The following is a 21,248-nucleotide window of genomic DNA, read 5'->3' as shown; positions in this document are numbered from 1 at the left end:
TAACAGTCACAAGCTGGCAGAGGGTAGATTTAGGCTTGATATCAGGAGGCACTACTTCACGGTCAGGGTGACTAGGATCCAGAACCAACTTCCAAGAGAGGTGGTGCAGGCTCCTACCCTGGGGGGTTTTAAGAGGAGGTTAGATGAACACCTTGCTGGGGTCATTTGACCCCAGTACTCTTTCCTGCCATGGCAGGGGATCGGACTAGATGATCTGCTCAGGTCCTTTCTGACCCTTGAAACTATAAACACTTGTCTGCAATGTTTTAGACAGGTATGATCTTGCTTTTGGGTAGGGAGTTGAACTAGAGCAGCAGTGTCAAAGATGCATACAGCTCATTGAACAGTAGGATCTGGCCCATGAGTCTTGGACTGAGCACACGCGTTGTGTGTATTGGCCCCAGTCCTGCTTATGACATGTGATGCCTGTACTGCACTGAATCTGCATGGTGGCTCCAAGGCCAGATCAGGCTCACAAGCCATCCAAGCATGCTGGAGTCATTGCACAGGGTCAGTTGGATGTAGATGCAGTATGCACCCCATGTCAGATCTGCATGCGGTATGAGCCCCAGACTGGTCAGCCTAGGATGCCCAGAGCCTGGAACCTGTATGCAGCACAGGGGGCCAATCCAAAGTTGCGCTGCATGTAGCACCCTGCACACTGGCTCCAGGGCAGTCTGTGTCGGACCCACAGACTGGACCCAGCACACAGAGTTAGACTGGTATCAGCACTTCATGCAGTACGTACCCAACATGCCCCCATGTATGGCACATTCAAGCCCTGGACTGGTACCAGGGTGGTGTTGCATGAGCTACCTGTGCTGAACCAGCCTTGCATGCTGACTGTCGTGCATGGGGTTGGTCTGTGGGTCTGGTCCAGCCTGCAGGCCAGCCGTGTTCCCTTCATCTGGCCTGCAGGGCTAGAAGAGTTTGACGCCCCTTGACTACATGGCCTTTTGTGGTTCTCTCTAGCTCTATTTTTCTCTGATTTTAAGTTAGAGTATTAATCTTAGAGTAAAAAGGATGGTTTTCATGAAGAAAGTTAGAAAATAAGTTTAAATTGGCAACAAATTCATCATTTTTTCTTGTTCATATTTCTCAAGCCAAAGAGAGGGATGCTTAATCATAACAAAATATTTCTAAAAGGAAAAGACCTCCATAATATTATTATTTCTATTCATTCTGTAGCATTAATACTTAAAATTAACACTTACTTGGATCAGGATTAGTTCTTTGTTGGGTTTTTTTGTCAAAAGAGACGTTAGTCAGGCCTGTAGTTCACTTTAATCAAAGAGTGACAGTCCATGTGGCAGTTGAAACTTTTTGGTTTACCTTTCTCAGACATGAGACTGCAACATTCTATATGTATAGAGAAAGTTGTCCTCTGCAAAATAACCTTTTTTGTAAAATACTACATATTTGTTAACTCTAGTTTTTGTAGAGATGGTTCATGGTAGTTTTGTGTATGGTTTTGATAGTTTGTACTCACATATATAGAAAAATACCTGATTTGAAAAGGAAAAATTTCAAATATAGTTACTTGAAAGAGTTTAAATCAGTAAATACGTTTTTTTAAAATCCTATTTTTAAAATGCATAGTTGCCATTTATGAGAATTTGTGATTTTTTTTTTAATCACATTTTTAGATATCAGCAGTAGTTCAAAATTTTCTGAATGGACTTTTTACAAAGATGCTTAGGTACTATTGCGTTGCAGGTATCTGAGTACCAAATCAAAGAATGCTAGTTTGATTTAAAAATGAATCAATTATTTACTTTAAAAATAAATATAATAAAAATGTTTTGTTCAGTTATTCAGTTGCTGTATAGTTATAAGCTATTTTAATAGTAATAGCTAGAAACGTAATTCTAATTCAGTTGTAATTACTAGTATGCTCTTAGCAATAGCACTTCAATATAAAGGAATAGAAATAGGCTGTTGCACATGTGCACATCCAAAAGTGTACTCTGTTGGAGGAGACTTATGTTTAAGGTCACTTACAACATTTAAATCTTGTCCTTTTTGCAGTAAGCAAATGTGATCTCTCTCTTACAGATCAAGGAGAGATGAGTAGCAGGATTATGACTTGGATAAGGTCAAAGATAGTGTTAGTTTCTGAGGCCATGTGCAGACAAGTGTGCACGCGGTATATTCTGCGGCACCATAAACTGCATGCACCGCACGTGCAGGTGTTCACTGCACTGCTGATTTGCAGTGCACTGGGAGTGTTTTTGACCCTGGGCTATCCCAGTGTCAAAAAAAACCCTGCACCTGAAAAAAGTGGAGCGGTGTATGTGGAGGTAGCGTGCGCTGCCCAAAATTGGAGTCTGGACTGTCAGAGCCACGCTCCGGCTATCGGCCAGGCTCTGCATGCTGGATCACCACCTCGTAGCCCTAGGAAGCCCCCAGGATCTCAAGTAATGCTGCTGTGGCCAGCCCAGATGCTGGCTTCAGCCTCCTTTAGCCCACCCAGAGTGACTTGTCGTGTGCATGTGTGCATGAACGTTCCTTGGGGACAAGTACCAGCAGTACAACTATGTGCAGCTGCTGTTTGTCCCCGGGAGACGCACGTGCACGCTTGTCTGGACATGCCTTGATTTGTTCTTGTGTTCAAATGAATATAACAAACTATTCTGAAAATTTGTTAAATTCACCCCCTCATGGATTATTTTAGTATGAGAATTATGGACTACCATTTTTTTTAAATTCACATATTACATTTATGTGCTTTAAAGTTAAATGAGCATCCAAATGATGCAAAATGAACATATAATTCAATTTTATTTTTTATTTAATAAAAACAATATGCTTCTGCAGTGTCTGCTTGCTAAAAAAATAGTTTTGGTCATACTTCCAGTTCTACAATTTAGTAAAAAAAAACAGTTCCTGGGAGACCTAAATTTCTTTTGTTTCCTAAATTCTTACCAAGCTTACAATCTTAATTGTTTTACTTATTTAATTTATAAACAGTGATCTTTACTTACATTAATTTGGTAAAAGCTATTTATTATAAAACTGAAAAAGTTAACTATTCTACTTCCAATTGTAGGGTTATATGTGTTATAAAACAATGGAATATTCAAGTTCTTCATCTGAGTTGTTTGATAACTACGAGATATCATATTATCCATGACTGAATACTGTTTGCATTTCCTTTTCTTAGTATCTTTTTATAATTGGACATGTTTATACTATTAAAATAGTAATTAATTCATGACCGATAATTCCATAAAAATAATTATTTTAAAAATAGCCTTAAATTGCTCTGCCTCCCCTGGCTAAAGCACTATCTTTCTAAGTAAACTGGACTTGTCTTCCCAATGGTTCGTTTGAAGTTTATTTCCTTTTTGAGGGGGGCATGTCTGCTGACCCTCTTCTTGATCAACAGGATGACCTGCCCAGTATCTTACCTTAGAAATGCCTGTTGTTGCAGGCATGCACAGAGCACCATAGGAATCCCCATTCCTTTTCCTTTCTGTGAAGGGTCTAAGAGGGAAATCACTTCCTTCTTTGGAACGTCTGTCTTCTTTTTGCCATTTCATTTTTCATTTTCAGCCGCTCTGTTTTCTGGCTGTTCTGTTCCTTATTCTAGTATCCTCACTCAGCAAAGTATATCTCCCTCTACCTGAGGGTCTATAAGGAGGGAAGTGAGTTATCCTTTGCCCAAAGCAAGGGCTCCCTTCAGTCTCCTACAAAGGCACCAAATGCCTTTTTTGCTTGCAGGGCTCCTTAAACCCAAAATGGAAGATTGGCAGACATGCACCGTCTCAAAGAGGAGAAATTTGGTAAGACTTTTTCCCCCTTGTTTAATACAAACAAAGGACTTAGCCCTTCTGGATGTTAACTTGGCCCTGATGTAACGCAATGCTTTTTTGCATTGAGCCCACATCATCTTAATAGAGTTTGCCTAACTTACCAGAGTTGTTTGTCTGCTGCATTACAGAATTTGCAATTCTGTACTCCTAATTTATGTAGGCCAGTGGGTTTCAACCTTTCAAACTTTTTAGCTCTTTAGTTTTCGCTCTTTTTGACTGTGGAAAAATATGAGCAATTCTTCTGTTGCACAGAACTCGGAAAGATCACAATGTCCAAATGATTTTTAACATCATGGGTTCCTGTTTGAGAACTCAGGGTTTCTCTCGTGAATCATGTTTCTGTACCTAACAGTGCTAACATAGCGTGGCACCCTGTGGCACTTTGAAAGCATCTACCATATTTTTCGGACCATAAGACGCACTTTTTTCCCCCCAAAAGTGGGGGGAAAACGAGGGTGCGTCTTATGGTCTGAAGGTGTGTGTCCCGGGGAGACGGGGCGGAGCTTGCCCGTGGAGGCGGCAGAGCCTGAGCGGGACATCCGCCGCTTGTTTATGACGTGTCCCGGGGAGACGGGGCGGAGCTTGCCCACGGAGGCGGCGGAGTCTGAGCGGGACACCCGCCGCTTGTTTATGCCATGTCCCGGGGAGATGGGGCGGAGCTTGCCCGCGGAGGTGGCAGAGCCCGAGCGGGACATCCGCCGCTTGTTTACACCGGAAGCCGGCGCCCGTGCCGGTGGCCGGGAGCTGGCAATAAAAATGGCCGGCCACCGGCACACATAGTCTCTCCTGCCATAAAAACTGGGTGCGTCTTATGGTCAGGTGTGTCTTATGGTCTGAAAAATACGGTAATTTTTCTCCAGGGTGCTGCAATACGCTGGTTGAGAATCATTAATATAGGGTTCTTGCTTGGTGACTAGAAGAATGGATTCAAGACAAGTAATCTAATTTCTGCTCTTTCTACTGCTTTTCTAAAACCTCTTGTTCTGCTGGATTTCTGGGAACTAATCATCTTGACACCATTTACTAGTTGTCTTCAAAGTCTTGACAGCTCATGCTCCAATGGGGGCTTGTGAAGAATAGTGAAGGGACACAATCAACTTGAACTAATATTAACTTAAAATGAGTTAAAGGGATTCTGTCAGCTGAAATTTTATAGTAATATAAAAAACCTTTTTCTCTATTTCCAACTTTAAAAAGAAGTGAAGTTTTTTATCCTGTGCTGAAGCTTTTTGCATTATGGTAGATTACCAAGTTCTGAAAAGGATTACTCAGGGTTGGTACATATCCCTCCATACCCCCCACCCTCTGGACAGGTCTTCCTGCTTGCCACTTCCAATTATAGGGTCAAAATATGTATTTTTTTAACCTCTTAAACACTAAGAAGAAGAAGATGTAATTCCTTCTGCTGTATTGCTGCTCTTGATTTTAGTTAGCTTAGTGTTTTTTGCCCTGAAGAGCCTGCACTCCATCCTGCACAACAATTTTTTGCTTGAGGGATGGTGCACAGTGGTGTAACAGAGTTAAAATACTGCTTTAAGTTTAGTTGCTAGCTAAAATCTGTATGGACTGCAGAATATATTTATCAAAAACAAATTAACCCCTTACCACTCTGTTGAGCTTGAGAGAAGCCCACATGTGTTTTGTAAGGGTCTCTTGCATTACCCTAGTATACGGTAAATATTTATGTGTGTGGTTGTCCACTTGAATACATTAAAAGTGTTATTTTAATGAAATCCTGAAAAATATCCTGTCAGATATATGAGGTATACTAGAATTTCCAATATGGCTCTCTTATGCCTCTCAGAAACATTAAGATAATAACAACAGCCACTGAGTGGATTGTACCATGGGCCCGTATTGCCCAGTATCCTGTCTCACAGTGGCAGAGAGTGGATGTTGAAAGGGAGAGAGGACAAGGTATGATCAGGGTTTTTCCCTTGTTCCTCTTGCACTGATAGCCTCCAGCTTTTTAAGATCTAGGAAGTTCTGATTCAGAAGCTGTACTCCTAACACTCATGCTGAATATCTGCTGGTAGCCCTAGATGAACTAAATTGACACATTTTGAGGATTTCTGTCATTTATTGTTTTGGTGATTTCCTGTGTTCAAGGATTTTTGTTGGCAAACTAACCAACATTCAAATATAATAACCTTTACATTTTCAATCATTTGAATGCAGATACTTTTGCTTCAAAAGGATAGTTAATAGCACTATTACGTGTTTGAATGTTTAAGATTTATTTACCTGATTTTTTTTTTTTAAGCGTTCTTCAAGGATCTGAACAGATACCCTTGCCCTTTTTAATCTATCATACCTTGATCACTTTCTTTTTCTTCTTACATGCCATGGGAATATAGGACCTGTGATACTGAGCATAGATCAGTGATTTCTCAGTTGCTTGTTTGCAGCAGTGGTTCATATGTAGATTGCTACAGGCTTTTATAAATCCTACAAAATGACAGGAAAGAGTGACAGCCTTTCTTGTGTTTCTACCTTCCACCTAGTTGGTATTATTTTTTTTTGAAGTGCTCTGTCACTTGAAGTACCCTGTGACAATTACTAGCAGTCTATACTTCTTACAGTGAATTTATTAGGAGGCTCTAAAGTCTAGACTTCACTAGCAGGTTTGCTTGAGGTCACAACAGTTTCTGTGTATCATAGAACATTAGGATTGGAAGCCTAGGTGACGGAAGGGGGCTGTTAACTGGGCTCAGCCCCCACAAATGCAGGGGGCAGCAGGTATGGCTGGACAGCAGCCTGGCCACAGGCTGCTGCAAAAGTGGGAGAGGGGCGTGCACTCAGATCCCTGCACAGCCAGGATCACAGCCAGCCTAGCAGGCAGGTAAGTTTCTTTCTTTACCAGGGCTTGACAGGGGGCAGGTCAAGACCCCCACAGTGCAGGAGGCAGTGGGATTGGGATAGGGGCAGGGGCGAATCATTCACCCCTGCCCCACTCCATGCTGCACTGTAGGGATTGTCCCATGACCTGACCCGACCTGAGCCCCTTTCAAAGTGAAGGGGGGGCTGGGCCGGGTCATGAGACAATCGGAACCCAGTGGCTCCTCCAAAGGTATGGCACCAGGGAGCCAAAGGCAGCAGGGCATGTGCTCCCCTGATCTTTGCATGGGGCAAGGGCGGGCTACAGCTGCGAGCTGGGATCTACCTGCTCCCAGCCTCTGCAACTCGCTGCCACCTTTGAAAGCAGCGTGGTACCATGTACACCCCTCATTGGGTGGGCTGGGCAGCAAGGCACATGACACCATGCTGCTTTCGAAGCAGTGGCAGCGAGATGCGGAGGCTGGGAGCAGGCAGAGCCCAGCTCGCAGCTGTGGCCCACCCTTTGCTGTGGAAAGATCAGGGGGGCACATGTTACCCCCCTCCTCCCCTTGGCTCCTCAGTGCTGCGCCACACCTCTGGAGGAGCCGCCAGGCTCCAATTGTCCCGTGATTCAGCCTGGCCGGGGCCCCATTCACTGTGAATGGGACCCCAGCTGGGCTGGGTTGTGGGACAATCAGAGCCCAGATATTCCTCCAGGAATGCAGCATGGGAGAGCCAAGGTGGGGGAACATGCTCACCCTCCCCTGGCTCCCCCACGGTGTGCACAGCAGGCGGAGCCATGCACCTGGAGAAGCCACTGGGCTCTGATTACCCCAAGACCTGGCCTGGCCTCATTTCAAAGCCCCACCGTTCTTCCCCCCGCCCCTTCCTCTACAGACTTTCCCATGGGGGGGGGGGCACATGTGCATGTGTGCACACACTTAGCCGGCCCCCCCAAGAAAAATTTCTCCCTTCACCTATGATTTGGGAAGGACCTCAGGAGGTCATCTGGTTCAGGAGTGGGCAAAATGTGGCCTACGGGTTGGAAGCACCCCATTAGATTATTCTATCTGGCCCACAGGGCCCCTAAAAAATTTAGAAAATTAATATTTATCTGTCCCTGGCTGCCTGTCATGCAGCCCTCAATGGCTTGCCAAAACTCAGTAAGCGGCCCTCTGCCCAAAATAATTGCCTACCCCTGATCTAGTCAAATCCTTAAGCAGGACCATCCCCAACTAGATCATCCCAGCCAGAGCTTTGTCTAGCTGGGTCTTAAAAACCTCCAAGAATGGAGATTCTATCACCTGTCTGGGCAACCTGTTCCAGTGTTTTACTACCCCTCTTAGTGAGAAAGTTCTTCCTAATATCTAACCTAAACTTCTCTTGCTGCAACTTGAGACTGTTGCTCTTTGTTCTGTCATCTGCAACCACTGAAAACAGTCTAGCTCCATCCTCTTTTTAACCCTCCTTCAGGTAGTTGAAGGCTGCTATTGTATCTCTCAGTCTCCTCTTTTCTAGGTTAAATAAGCCCAGTTCCCTCAGCCTCTCCTCAGAAGTTATGTGCCCCAGCCCTCTGAAATAAGTCTGTGAAGTAAGTCTGTTGTCTGCATCTATTTATCAGTTTTCAGATCCAACTTACGCCATATTTACTTGAATCCAAGACAAGGTTTTTTCTGCCCAATCAACATGAGGCGTGGGGGGAAAAAAAACCTTGTTTTAGTTTTTTTGTACTGGCCTGAGATATGCGGTGGCTCAGTTCTGACTTCAGCCCTGGCCTGGGATGGCTCATGCAGTGGAGAAGGTGGTAGGCACCAGGATGCAGGGGGACAGGTACAGACATGGGGATGGGGGCAGAGGGTAGTGGGGGCAGGCACAGACACTGTTTGGGGTCAAGTGACAGGGGGTTAGGCATAGGTATGGTAGGGATAGGCAGCAGGGGAGCAGGCATACACATGATTTGGTTAAGGGTAGGGGTGACAGGCACAGGCATGGGGAAATAAGCAGGGGGATAATGGGTGGAGGTCCTGCCCCTCATTATTGGCATTGCTGTAGGCAGGATAAATTCAAAATAACCCTCCAATAATTAAATTCGACACATGGACAATTATAACAAATTTATAATTTTCCACATATAGAATCTAGTTATTGGTGGGGAGTCTAAAACTCAAGGTTGTCTTGGATTCAGGTAAATACAGCGTGTTCAAGTTGCAAGAATGTCTAGGAAGTGAACTGAAAAAATCTAGTCATGCTGCAAAAATCTTTCCACTGACTATTATAAAATGATTCTGTTCTTTTATAAAGGTCTGAATTAAGTTAAATTCAAGCAGTATATATTCATGTAATGCTGTATGTGAGAATTAGATACTTCCAAGGGGTTTTTTAATATTTTGCGTACTTCATATGAAATAACAACACTGCTTAAAGAATGAACAACAAATCATTTGCATGCTAAAGTTTGTAATGGATTGCAAAATAAGGTGATAAATTTAATGTCAGAAACAGCAAGATGGAGAAGAAGGTTTCTTTTATATCATGAGTACTTATCATCTGTGTTGAAAATTGCGAAGTGAACTATTCCCTTAAAACCAGATACAAAGTATGGTAAAGCTGATATTCAGAACTGTCTTTGTTGATGGTGAGCATGATATTATAAGTCTCTTATACATATATACCACCAAAGGAGAAGAGAAAAAAGTACAATGCTAGCCAATTGATATGAAAATATTTAGTTTCATCACAGAATTCTGAAATCCCTTGGGTAAATACAGTAAGTTTGTTACTGCTTATTTCCATGTTCTGGATTTTCATAGTAGTGACCAAAGTATGCTAGACACTTTCCAGATCCTCAGAAAGGGTTTACACCCAACGAATTTATAATCTGACAGGAGTTGGTAGTGGGAAACAATAAGTAATGCATTTTTTATACTAGGCAATAACGGTTGTTACAAGTAACAGAGTAGGTAATGGCATCTTAATAATATCTTTGTATTCTATCTTTCATAAAATATGAATAGTCCTTTTGCTCTATGCATGTGTCTTAGCTCTGACCTGAAGGAACTGGGGAGGGAAAATTTGTCTTAATGCCCCTCTTGGTCTGTGGTCTGTCTTGAGACTGACAACTTGTCTGAATGCTATAGGAGGGTAAGGCTTCCAGTCACTATTTTTTGTATTTTTCCCTTCCTCCATTTTAGCTTGTGTGCTGTGTCTATCGATGTTATTTAATTGCATATCTACTTATGGAATCCCTTAATTGAATTCCATTTCTGTTCTGTACTTTTGAACAATATACCTTCTTTTAAATAGGATGCAGGACAAAAGAGATTTGGCGCTATTTCCTGCAATATTTGTGGAATGCTTTATACTGCATCAAATCCAGAGGATGAAACTCAACATCTGCTGTTTCACAATCAATTCATTAGTGCTGTAAAATATGTGGTAAGATAATTTTATGCCTCTTTTTAAAGAATAAGATTCATATTTTTCATAGTGTATTAACTCAAGTTCAGATTGCTTTGAAGTATAAATTTATTGTAATAAATTCTTGCCCTTAAAAAAACACAGTAGATTACAAATCCATTTCTAGAAAATGATGGTTTTGTTAAAAGCCTAACAGGTGGTTATAATTAAGCTACAAAAATTCATCATCAAGATAATACACATCTGTTTCAGTTTTATTCTGTCCTCTTTATTTAGTAGTTGGGCTTACCGTTTTCTCTAGAATGCCATAGAACTTCTTATTCAGTTTGCTTTCCTTAAATGGGCTAAGTTAAAATAGCAGTAATTCAGAAGTAGATTAGCTAGGAAATTTTTGGCATAGCTTTAGTGTGTTTAAACTTTATTGAATAGGCTGTTTTCTTTTTTACAGTGTAAAATTAAAAAATAGAATTTTACATTGTGTGCTTAATAGGTATGTTTGTCATTCAGTTGTACATTTTAGACAAACTTGGAAGTTTTGCACAGTTTCAAATTTGTAGAAAAATCAGTTATTTTGTATAAACTGATATTACAAGATTTATAGGGGAAACTTGCCCCGGTTTCTGAAATTCAGATCAGAATCCATGAAGTCCATTTTCTTTATCACACATGTTACCTTCAGTACTCTACACTCAAGAGATAAGACCTCCAGGATAACTGAACTGCGGCCACCAATTCATTTCATGTAGGTGCCAATCAGCAATTGGAGTACTCTTAAATCTAGAGCTGGGTTTGAACCAGTTACCATTAAAAAAATCAGTATATTTCACTAATACTTTTGCAACTATCTAGTCCTGATAAAACACTTGAGTCTTTCATTCTTTTCTCAGTTGACTGGCTGAATAACCCCAAAATATCCTTTCTTGGTGTTTCTGCAAAAAAAAAAAAAAATCAGCTGTAAGAGAAGAATGAGTTGATCATGTGATAAAAGGCAGCATGATACGTACATGCTTTGTCCATTATCTGACAAAGTAGTCATTTTATGATGTCTGCAGATAGTGAACATGTCCCAGGAGTCTCTTCACTATTGTAGATGCTGCAGCAACTGGCAATAAGGTGGCTTGGGCACACCACATCTGGGTTTAATAGTTTAGACTGACAGTGGGGTGATGGGAGGGAGAGATTATACAGACAAATAGGTACGGGGGTGGGGAATGGTAATTAATATAAGAGCAACTCTTTCCTTTGAGCAGATGTGGCCTGTAGCTGTTCATGCCACTGGAGGGACCTTGGGGCAGAGTGGACAAGTATTTTAAGGAAGATGAAAGTTGCAGCAGTTGACGTGACCTGTTCCTTACTGTCATAAGATAATGTCTAGGACAGTTGTGTTCATTGTTTTGGCCTTCTGGGTCAGATGAATGGTGCAGGGCTGGTCCATAGGCCAGATTGGGCCTTGTGCTGGCCCCATCCACTGGAATCAGGCTTCGGAGGCCGCACACTTCTCCTGTTTGGCTCCTGTGCACTGGGATTGGGCCTTGCATGGCCAGCCTAGCATGCAGGGGCACTGCCCATGGGAGTCCATAGGGAGTCCTGCGAGCCAGATGACACAGCACTGGGGGCTACATCTGGCCTGTCAGCTGGGGATTGAGCACCCCAGTGTAGGATAAGTTATTAACAAAATTAACAGTGATGTTAATATCAAAGGAAACGGATAAAAGCTGTTACAGTTCAATTGCTAAACTGTCCCAAGGCAATTGGCTAGCTTGTATTGCTGCTTATTTATGCAGATATGCTAGTTACGTTGTAATGTTTGACACTATTTATAAGCAACAGCCTCATCCCTTCTGTTCAAAGTGACTTTAAAGTTCATTTGTCCGTACCCACAGACCATTTCAAGGTACTCTCTTCTCCCATTCATTTATATGGAAGCCAGTATTGGATAATGCTTTATAATAAGAAAGTTTGTGGTTTATGAGTAAGTTCAAACACTAGGGAATTTTTTTTCAAATAACACATAGAAACAAGGTTGTATAAAAGGACACATGATCACATGGGTGAGAGAGGTTTGGTTTGTCTGTTTGTTTTTAATTCCACTAGAGCAGACTTTTTAGCTCAGGGAATGTGCACAACATTGTTATTTTCTGAATGATATGCTATTGTAATAGGCGTAGTGGTTTTTATAATAGGCATTTTAGATACAAGGGAAATCACTGAATTTTTTTATGTTCACTTCTTGACCAGTTCTACAGTTTCATAGCATAGGGATTAATATCATGTAGAACATTGTGTAATTATAACAAACCATCATATCACTGGCCATTTTTTTTTCCCCCTCTTCAGTTTGCTCACCTGGGTTTGGTGCTTTGGTATACAATAGTAATATCAGTGGCAGACAGTCTCATAACTTGCTTTTTAAAAGAGCCTTAACAGTGTTTTTCAAAGTCAGCCTTTGGCCCTTTTTGCTCCTCTTATGCTTAAAGAAACCCCAAAATGTTAATTTTAACCTAAAAATAGCAGAATTTAAATAAAATATTATGTCCATCTAAAATGCTAGCATGGGAGTGAAGGGGCTAATACCAAAAATCTGTAGTAAAAGTTGTGAATGGTTCTATTTTATCCCTTTTTTCAGAAAGTGTCAGTATTTGAAAAAATGATCAGATTCTTCATTAAAGGGGTGACTGTTAGGGAGAAATTGATTGCTTTACCTCTGGACCCATGAGGTGGGAGTTGTAGTTGCCTCTGTAGTGTTGCTCATGGTCCTTTCCCCAGACCTTTTGAGCAAGTAATAGCTATTTTTGCAGTAGCAAGGCACTGGCAATGACCTTGTCTTCCCTGTTTTTACCTATGATATGTTATAGAGTGTTCTTGATGTTTCAGGTGTTATGCCATGTAGCTGGGTGTGAAGATTAAAAGTGGCAATTGCTTGTAAATGTAGGGGGACCCCTCAAGTTCTATGGGTTTTTCTGCCCTAAATAGTAAGACACTGATAGAAAAACCCCAGTAAGAGAGGCTAGGTGATAGGATCAGGATATAGTCTCTTGTTCCTTATTGTGTTCCAGTCAGTCGTTAATGCTGTAATGCTAATAGCTTTTTTCCACCCTGGGGCCCATTTCCTCCTAATAAATAGGAAGGGCAGAGTAATGTTTGCCTCTCACATGATTGTGATCCCAGAATATGCTCTAATAGTAGTGTCTAACCTTTCAGCCCCATGAGCTGAATGAGTGGTGTGGGACTGGGCATGGACCAGATCAGGCCCTCAGTTCTGAGTTGGCAGAGTGGTGTGAGGCTGGGCATGGGCCAGATCAGAGTCTCGTTCCCAGCCCTTGCCCTGCGCACACTATCACAAGGCTTTCTTGGCTGTTATTGGGGTCTACATTTTTCTACCCTTAGGCCTTCTTCTCACAGTTTTCTGATTGTTTCAAGGCAGACAAGGTTCTTTGGATGAATCTGGTATCTTTTATTAGACCAACTTAAATAGTTGGAAAACAATTTTTAAGCAAGCTTTTGGGTTCAAAAACCCTTTGTCTGGCTAAGGAAGTATCAGCAGTTGGTGTTCAGATTCACCCAAAGAACCTTGTTTGACTATGTCCTTAGACCAACACGGCTACAACCTACACCCCTTTAACACTGACTGTTTCAAGGGATTTGTCTCTTTCTACCCATTGTTAAGGCTTTTCATAAGGTCATGCAACTTTGGAGCAGAGGCTAAAGTTTGGTGATGGGGGAGTAGCCTTCATATACCAGGGGTATGTCTTCTGTTATCCCTACCTTTGACAAAGTTATGTCTTTGTAAATCCATTACTGAAATATATTCCAGTAAACTTCAGATTTTAACAGCTAAATTCCTTGAAGAATCAATCATCACTGTACATACTCCAGCCCAGGACATGTGCTCTTCCTTCCAGAGGCTGGAATGGATTCTTGAAGTCTCATTATGCCTGTACCACCAAATCTGCAAAGTATGCTGGTCTCATTTAATTCATTTGATTCACCTAGCACATTATTGTCAAGAATTAGTTAAGGTAGGAGAGATCTGTACACTGGATCTAAATCTTATATCCCTACTGATGTCCCAAGGCGCCAATCCATCACATCATGACTTTTTTCCTGGTTCGTTTTCAAAAGTCTAAGGCTCCTTGTACGCGCCACAGGGGTTTGATTCGGTTTAGTTCTCCCTAAATTGAAATGGTGGGTTTTTAAAACACCGCTTCAGTGTAGGGAGAATTAAACCGAACTAAACCCCTGTGGGGTATACACAAGGGTGGGGGGTTGATCTTTAGCTGCCTCTTCAGGGGGGGGGGGGGAGGGAGCAGCTGCTGGTGGGCTGAGCAGTCCCTGTTAGGGGCACCCAGGCTGTCCCAGGGGAGGCCATAGGCACGGTGGAAAGTGCCAGCCCCCATACAGCCACGGAAGGAATCACCAGGCCCCTACACAGCTCAGGCAGGCAGGCTTTGGGATGAAAAAAAAAAAGATCAGGCCTGCTGCTTTTTTTTTTTTTCCTCCTTCAGTGGAGCCCGCCTTCATGAGCTGCGGCCGGGCCCAGTCTCACAGCCCCTGAGCTGCGTGTGGCCTACCAAGCCCCAAGCATGTTGGTTTCCAGCAACCCATGCACAGTTGCACTTTGTTAGGTAGCAAACTAAAATACCTCAGGTGTTTTATCTTGCTACGTTCTGAAGTCATTTAAAGTGGAATATGCCGCCAAGCGTGCAAACAGCAACTCCATTAAAGTGGTGCAAAAGGGCATTTAAGCTGCTTTAAAGGCCAATTTTGTGGCATGTACAAAGGCCCTAATCAAAGCTGCCTTAAAAGACAACTAAGATTGGAAAGTCAAACAGCTATAATTCAGCTTCTGCCCCATTTTATGCATTGTATAATCTTAAATTATGTGTTCATATTTGCTAACGTCTTTTAACTTTTTAGTTGTAGTCTGTGTCATGGGCATGAAAGGATACATGTTTGTATACCTAAGACTATATGTCTAGTCTTAGGTATACAGTACCTACAGAGAAGTGATTTGCATCAGAGCCCACATTAATAATTTTTACAGTTTTCAGATTAAAGAAAACCCAAGATTTGATTATTACAAAAGATTAAAAAAGGGGTGTGCAGTTGAAGTTAACTTCCTTATCGTAACTTCTTTTCTTTAAGACATACTAAAGAATTTACCGGGAATAAGGTTCTTTATTTTTTCCACATCTAAACATTTTCAGTTGGTCTGTTAGATTTCATCCTAAGAAATCCTTACTTCTCACTTAATGTTTGGACCTTCACAGCTACAGTATCACTCTTACAACACCATAAACATTTTTAGGAAGAACAATTATGTATTGTAATGTAAAATTATAATTTTCAAGCTATTTGCATATATATGGGAGGCAGTGATTGGAAACAGGTTATGCCTGGTGTATCAAAAAAACCAGTGCCGGGCATCATATCATATTTTATATTTTTATATGAACTTTTTTAAAATTCAGAAATATATAGTTAATGCATTCTTCTGTATCCTTAGTTTGTATATCTTCAAGGGACAAGTGTACATCAGAAGTTCTTTATGTTGTGAGCATATCAGAACTTACATAGGTGCAAGCACTTCCAAGCTACACCAGAGTTGCCATCGCTATTGAAAAATGGCTAGTCACACTTGTATCCTCATTCTACCCCTTAACTAGGCTGGAATATACCAAAAAATGCTGCGCCAAAACTGCACTGTCACAGTTAGTATTCCTATCACAGTGCCGCAATACTGCAAACAGTGCAGCAACTGCTGTGTAATAGGCAACATTTCCTTTATTCTTGATTAGATTTCTTGTTTAAGCTATTCATTATTTTGTCATTCTTTTCATACACATTCTGTGCATTGTTAGGGTTCAATAAAAACAATCTTGAGTCATTTTTTAAAATAGTTTAAATAGAATATGTGCATATGAATTAGAAAATGTTTAAGTGATAATAATGCAAATAGATATTTTTTTCCCCAGCAGTTTGTCAGCTCTAGTAAAGGACTCTCTCATCTTAGTTTAGTGACCTACAATATAGATATCTACATCCACTGACATTGCAGGTGTTAGAGAGAATGCTTGCTGGTTTCAGCTTACTAAATGGATGGTACTACTCTGATAGACTAACGTGAACTTAGTGTGCCTTTATTACTTACAATTAATAGCCATACAGAATCTCAACAACTAGTTATCTAATGACAGTATAGCTTACTTCTGTGGGTATATGGTTACAATCATGCTCTTTTCCCAGACAATGCAGAGTTACAAGTATTTTGATACAAATGAAAGAAAGTGATGGCTCATTCCGCCAACTTTAATACTGATTTTTTTTAATTTATTTTTTTAATTCTAAACAACATTTTGTATTACTTGAGTTCACAGTCCCACCTTAGAAGACCTTAGTGTAGAGTCCCACTTTGAAGTCAGAATGATGAAAACGCTTTCTTTTTACTCCAGGTCTTCATGGGGATTTATTTTTAAAGGAAAATATACCAGCAAATTGCATAAAATATCATTAAAACTGTATTAGTATATTTGCAAATACTTGATCAACTAAAGTTGAACATTTAAAATATGATATAAGAATAATGCTAGAACTATGATATTCTGGTGATTTATCAACATACTGGTAGTTTAGGAGGAAATAGTTTGTTCCTTTTTGTTTTTAAGCATTAGGATTTTTGACAAAATAGAGAAAAAGGTTATATCTACTTCTTGAGAAATACTACAAAATTCAAAATGAGAGGGATGCCATTTGTATTTGGTTTTGTTTTTTACTCTAAACCATAAAATCAAGTGATCTAAATCTAAATCTTTTTTTGAATACTGCCAGCATACCTGGGAAAACTTTAAATATTTCTCAACACAGGCTGTCTTTTAAAGGCAGAGTTGTAAGGCTCTGGATTTCAGAAGTTGTGGAGTAACAGCTGCACAGAATTATTATCTTGTATTAAAAAAATATATATTCAGTTAAATTCTCTTCAGAAAAATAGTAGATACAGAACAATAGAACCAAAAGAAAAATGATAAATATTTAGAGGCAGTTTCACTGAAAGATTGGTTCTCTGATCTTACTCTATTTTGTTTTAGATTCCTACTAATAAAATATTAATCTACTTAAAAGTAGAGCAGTGGCAGCATAGTCAGGTGACAGGACTCTTATTTTTCTGTATGCTTTTATAGGTAGACTGACTGTTCCTTGGGATTAAAATTCTTCTGAAAAGACAACTTTCATAATTTTCTTACCTTTTAGTGAAACTATTTTTGAAGAAGAATGTCTGAGCATCTCTCCTGAGAACATGCTTTTTGCCTAAAATACTTATGGTCTGCATCCTTGTGTTGGGACAGTATCACTCTGGGTGCTGTTATGGCAGGATTACCAAGCACGTGATTTAGATTAGATGAGTGACATTCTTAGTTGGGAAAGAGTAGGTAATGGAATACGTTGGAGTCAGAGAGTCAAGTTAAGTGAGATGAAAAGGAAAAAAGAGGGGGCTTAACTCCTGCTCTAGTTTGTTTAGGAGATGCTATGTTTATTAAAAATCAAGATCAAGCTATCACATACAGTACTGTTCTTCTGAGTGAGTGTCATGGTAATCTGTATTAGTTCCTACCAGCCAAGCATAACTTCCGTTATGCCACTCTGTGTCGGTACTCAGTATTGCTGTTGCTGAGGTGGAAGATGGCAGGAATGAACTACACTTGTGCATAACATCCCTGTGATATTAGTGCTCAACCCTGGGGAACACCACATGTTCAAAAGTATCCCTTCTGTGTCATTTTCAGTGTTGGCTGCAAGTGGACCTCTGATGAGCCTCATTTCTAAAATTCTTCTCTTACTCTTGTTTGGGAAATGGAGATTGAAAGTAGCATGCTAAAAAAGTAGAAATCAAGCATAATACTTTCAGCATGTGACACAATACAGGTAGATCATGGCATTCAGACACAGTGCCAAATCCAGTTGTTTGTTTTAGTTAGGTTTTATTGATGCTGGAAGTTATAGATTTCAATGAAAAGTGTTCCATCTGTGTTGTTTCTGCAAAGGCTTTTTTACGTTAAGTTGCTTTGAGTAAAACTTATAGATTGGCCAGCTAAGTGGCTGAAATTACTCTTTCTGTATTTTCAGAACCTCATCAAAGCAACTTGAGTTCTAATTTCTGGATTAGTCCCATCTTACTAGATTTAAGTGGCTTTTTTTGTTTTGTTTTTTCCATGCAGGTACTGCTCATTAATCACCATGAGTGTGGATCTGAAGAAGAATTAATAACCTCTATTTTTTTGAGTATGTTTAACTTCAGATACACACAACGTAGCCTCCTTCCCCATTAGATTCTTAGAAGGTAGTTATACTACTTTTTATAGTCTCCTTCTTGTGGCTTTGATAGTTATGATCAATTAAAAAAAATCTCTTCCTTACATTTTGGGCAACTGCATGCCAATCAGTTCATTTAGAACCTCCTGGAGGTCTTTCGCATGCCAAACTTTAAAACTGAGTGTGTATTTGTGGAGGTAACTATGTTAAAGAAGAAATCTTTTAATAGAAGCATAGATTTTTCCATTCACTGGACTCTAGAAAATTAATGCCTTTTAGACTGGGGCATCAGTTATATTATCTGAGTGAGTTAATCCTTTTTTAAAATTTCAGTTTGAACTATCATGTTGTGGGGGAAAAATTCAGTTATACAATTATAGAATACCTTCACAAGTTGTATGTAGGTGTAGTTGGGTGATTATAAACTTGCATCAAATGTGACTGTGTTATGATTATTGTGTAGATAAATAAGGCTAGCTGATAAGGTCTTTTATCAGCTAAGCAATTGCAATTAGGTTTTTTTGTAAATTTTTATACCACAAGTTGATATGTATTACTATTATTGTAAAACGGCATCATGTATTCAGATTTGTTATTATTATTATTATTATTATTATTATTATTATTATTTAGGGATGGAAAAAGGAGAGAATTTTGGCTGAGTACCCTGATGGCAAAATAATAATGGTTCTTCCTGATGATCCAAAATATGCACTTAAAAAGGTAATAATAAATAAGTAAAAATACGTAAAGTTGCTTGATGTTTAAATGTCACAGTTATCTATATTGTAGTTAATGTTATAATAAGTTTTTTTTTTTACAGAGCTGTCAATACACTTCAACTTAATACTTCCCAGTTGCACAAAATCCAGCCTTAGCCTAGCTGAGAATTCAGTTCTGCGTATTCAATCTCTTTAAGAAAGCCCATGATCATTACAGCCTGGGCTGACTGTTAGACTTAGTGACTGGTTGATAAATGTGTATGTTTGGCGAGCTTAAAAAAAACTCCATTTGTTTCATGAGAGGACTGGATTCACTGGCCCAAGAGGCTCATTTCAATACTATATTCCTAAATTTTGTGAAATGCCTTTTCTCTTTAAAAAACAAAACAAAACAAAAATTACTGCATGGGCATTTTTAAGCTGGTTGGATTGCATACAAATGTGAATCACTTTTGATGACTTCAGCTGGGTTGTTTTTAAGTTTCAATTGAGAGTTCCGGCACTTGAGATTTAGCAGCTGATTAGAATTGAACAGAGCATGACATGAGCACCAGTACTTTTGTAAATGTTTAAATTTTGAGCCTGTTAAAATAATCATGGCTATTCACTGAAATATCAACTTTAATATAAATATAATCTCTTTCTAAATACTAGGTGTAAACACTTCTGAAGTTAAAATTATAAGAAGGAAAACCTGGCATGCATATAGTGAATTCATCATTTTAAATAATGTAGTTCTAAATTTGAAGGCTTATAGACTAATATTACGGTTTTGTTTAAATTTAATTTCAAAATCCTTTTTTTTTAATGTGCCATGTTTCTTTAACCTACTTTACAGAATGTTTTAATATCCATATCCTTGCAATTCAGTATTGTCAAAAAGATAGTTCTAAAACAAATATTCATGGCTTTGGCACCAATTAAAAGCAAAAGTAACTTACATTCTTCATTTGTCACAGATATTTAGGTATCTTTAATAATGAGGCCAAATATTTAAGTAGTTTAGTTTTTTAAGAATATCTTTCGACTGAAGTTTAAATTACGTGACAAATACATATCTAAATATGTTGAAAGGTATTGTCAGATATTTCATACACAGAAGAAATTGTTCATCTTATTGTATAGTAGTAGCGCTGTATAGTGTTATTATAAAAGACCAGTGATTACTGCTTTTGTTAACTTGCTCCAAAGGACTTAACCGAATATAGCAATGACAAATATTGCTAAGTTGCAGCTGTGCTGTAGTTGGATCTTATCTTATATTTGAGTAAATATAGTAAATTTAAAGTGAACCTGAATGTAAGATGAACCCCATGAATTAGATTCTATATATGGACAATTTATAAATTTCTTATGTTCTGGGGGTATAGGTTGTAGCTGTGTTGGTCTAAGGACATAGGTAGGCAAGGTTCTTTGGATAAATCTGATATCTTTTATTAGACCAACTCAGATAATAGAGAAAAATTCTTTGTTGCAAGCTTTTGGGTTCAAATGCCCTTTGTCAGGCTCAGGAAGCATTTATAATTTTCTAGGTATACAGTCTAATTATTGGAGGTTTGCCTTGAATTTGTCTACCTCCCACTGCTACAGCAGGGAAAAATAAATCAGGGGGGATTAGGTGGCTCCTTTCCTTCTCCCCTGCAGCACCTTCCCTCTCTTCCCCACCATGGTCAGACTCTGCTCTGGAAGTGAGGGGCACATTTGAAAACACTGACTTTTTTACTCCAGGTACCCGCAGATTTAATTCATCCAAGACTGATGCATTTTACCTTTTTTGGAACTGCTGGAAGTTTTAGCATATAAATTCATAAACACACTTTTAAGCAACACTTTTGCACATACTTATATGCAGTACAAACTATGCATGATGTTAGTTCAGAGACAAAAGGCTAATGATTTACCATATAGCTCACTGGGCTGGGCTGTTGAGCCAATGGGATTTCAAGCCATGGTGACCTCACAGATCAGCACTGCTCAGTATGTGTGTGTACTCCAGATAGCTCATGGATCCTTTGTGGAGGTAATTAGCCTGTCCATTCATAATTGCAACCAGGTGCTCTTGTCATGAGTTCTGGGATCCTCAAAAACATTTACGTAGCTGAGACATAGGGCAACCTGGTTCAGCTCTACCTCATGAGGCGCTACAGGGAGTTGGGAGCAGGGCTTAGGG

The 21,248-nt window shown here is 39.7% G+C and overlaps 1 protein-coding gene across 2 annotated transcripts in view; it reads left to right on the top strand.

The window, feature by feature from the left end:
• The window catches only part of ESCO1 (establishment of sister chromatid cohesion N-acetyltransferase 1), a 47,679-nt gene that overhangs the window by 15,185 nt on the left and 11,246 nt on the right, over positions 1-21,248 (top strand). The window contains exons 6-8 of one of the 2 annotated variants that reach the window (XM_019546885.1): positions 9,936-10,067; positions 18,263-18,384; positions 18,990-19,076. In XM_019546885.1, the coding sequence (XP_019402430.1) occupies positions 9,936-10,067; positions 18,263-18,373 (243 nt within the window). In that variant the 3' untranslated portion in view covers positions 18,374-18,384; positions 18,990-19,076. Of the gene's footprint in view, positions 1-9,935; positions 10,068-18,262; positions 18,385-18,989; positions 19,080-21,248 lie in introns of those variants that run through there. The other variant, XM_019546875.1, reaches the window with a different exon arrangement.

This window comes from Crocodylus porosus, unplaced genomic scaffold (assembly GCF_001723895.1).
Source record: "Crocodylus porosus isolate Cpor-Errol unplaced genomic scaffold, CroPor_comp1, whole genome shotgun sequence".
In the NCBI taxonomy this organism is placed as follows: Eukaryota; Metazoa; Chordata; order Crocodylia; family Crocodylidae; genus Crocodylus; species Crocodylus porosus.
Note: the sequence above shows the minus strand (reverse complement) of the source record. Positions and strands in the feature narration are given on the sequence as shown.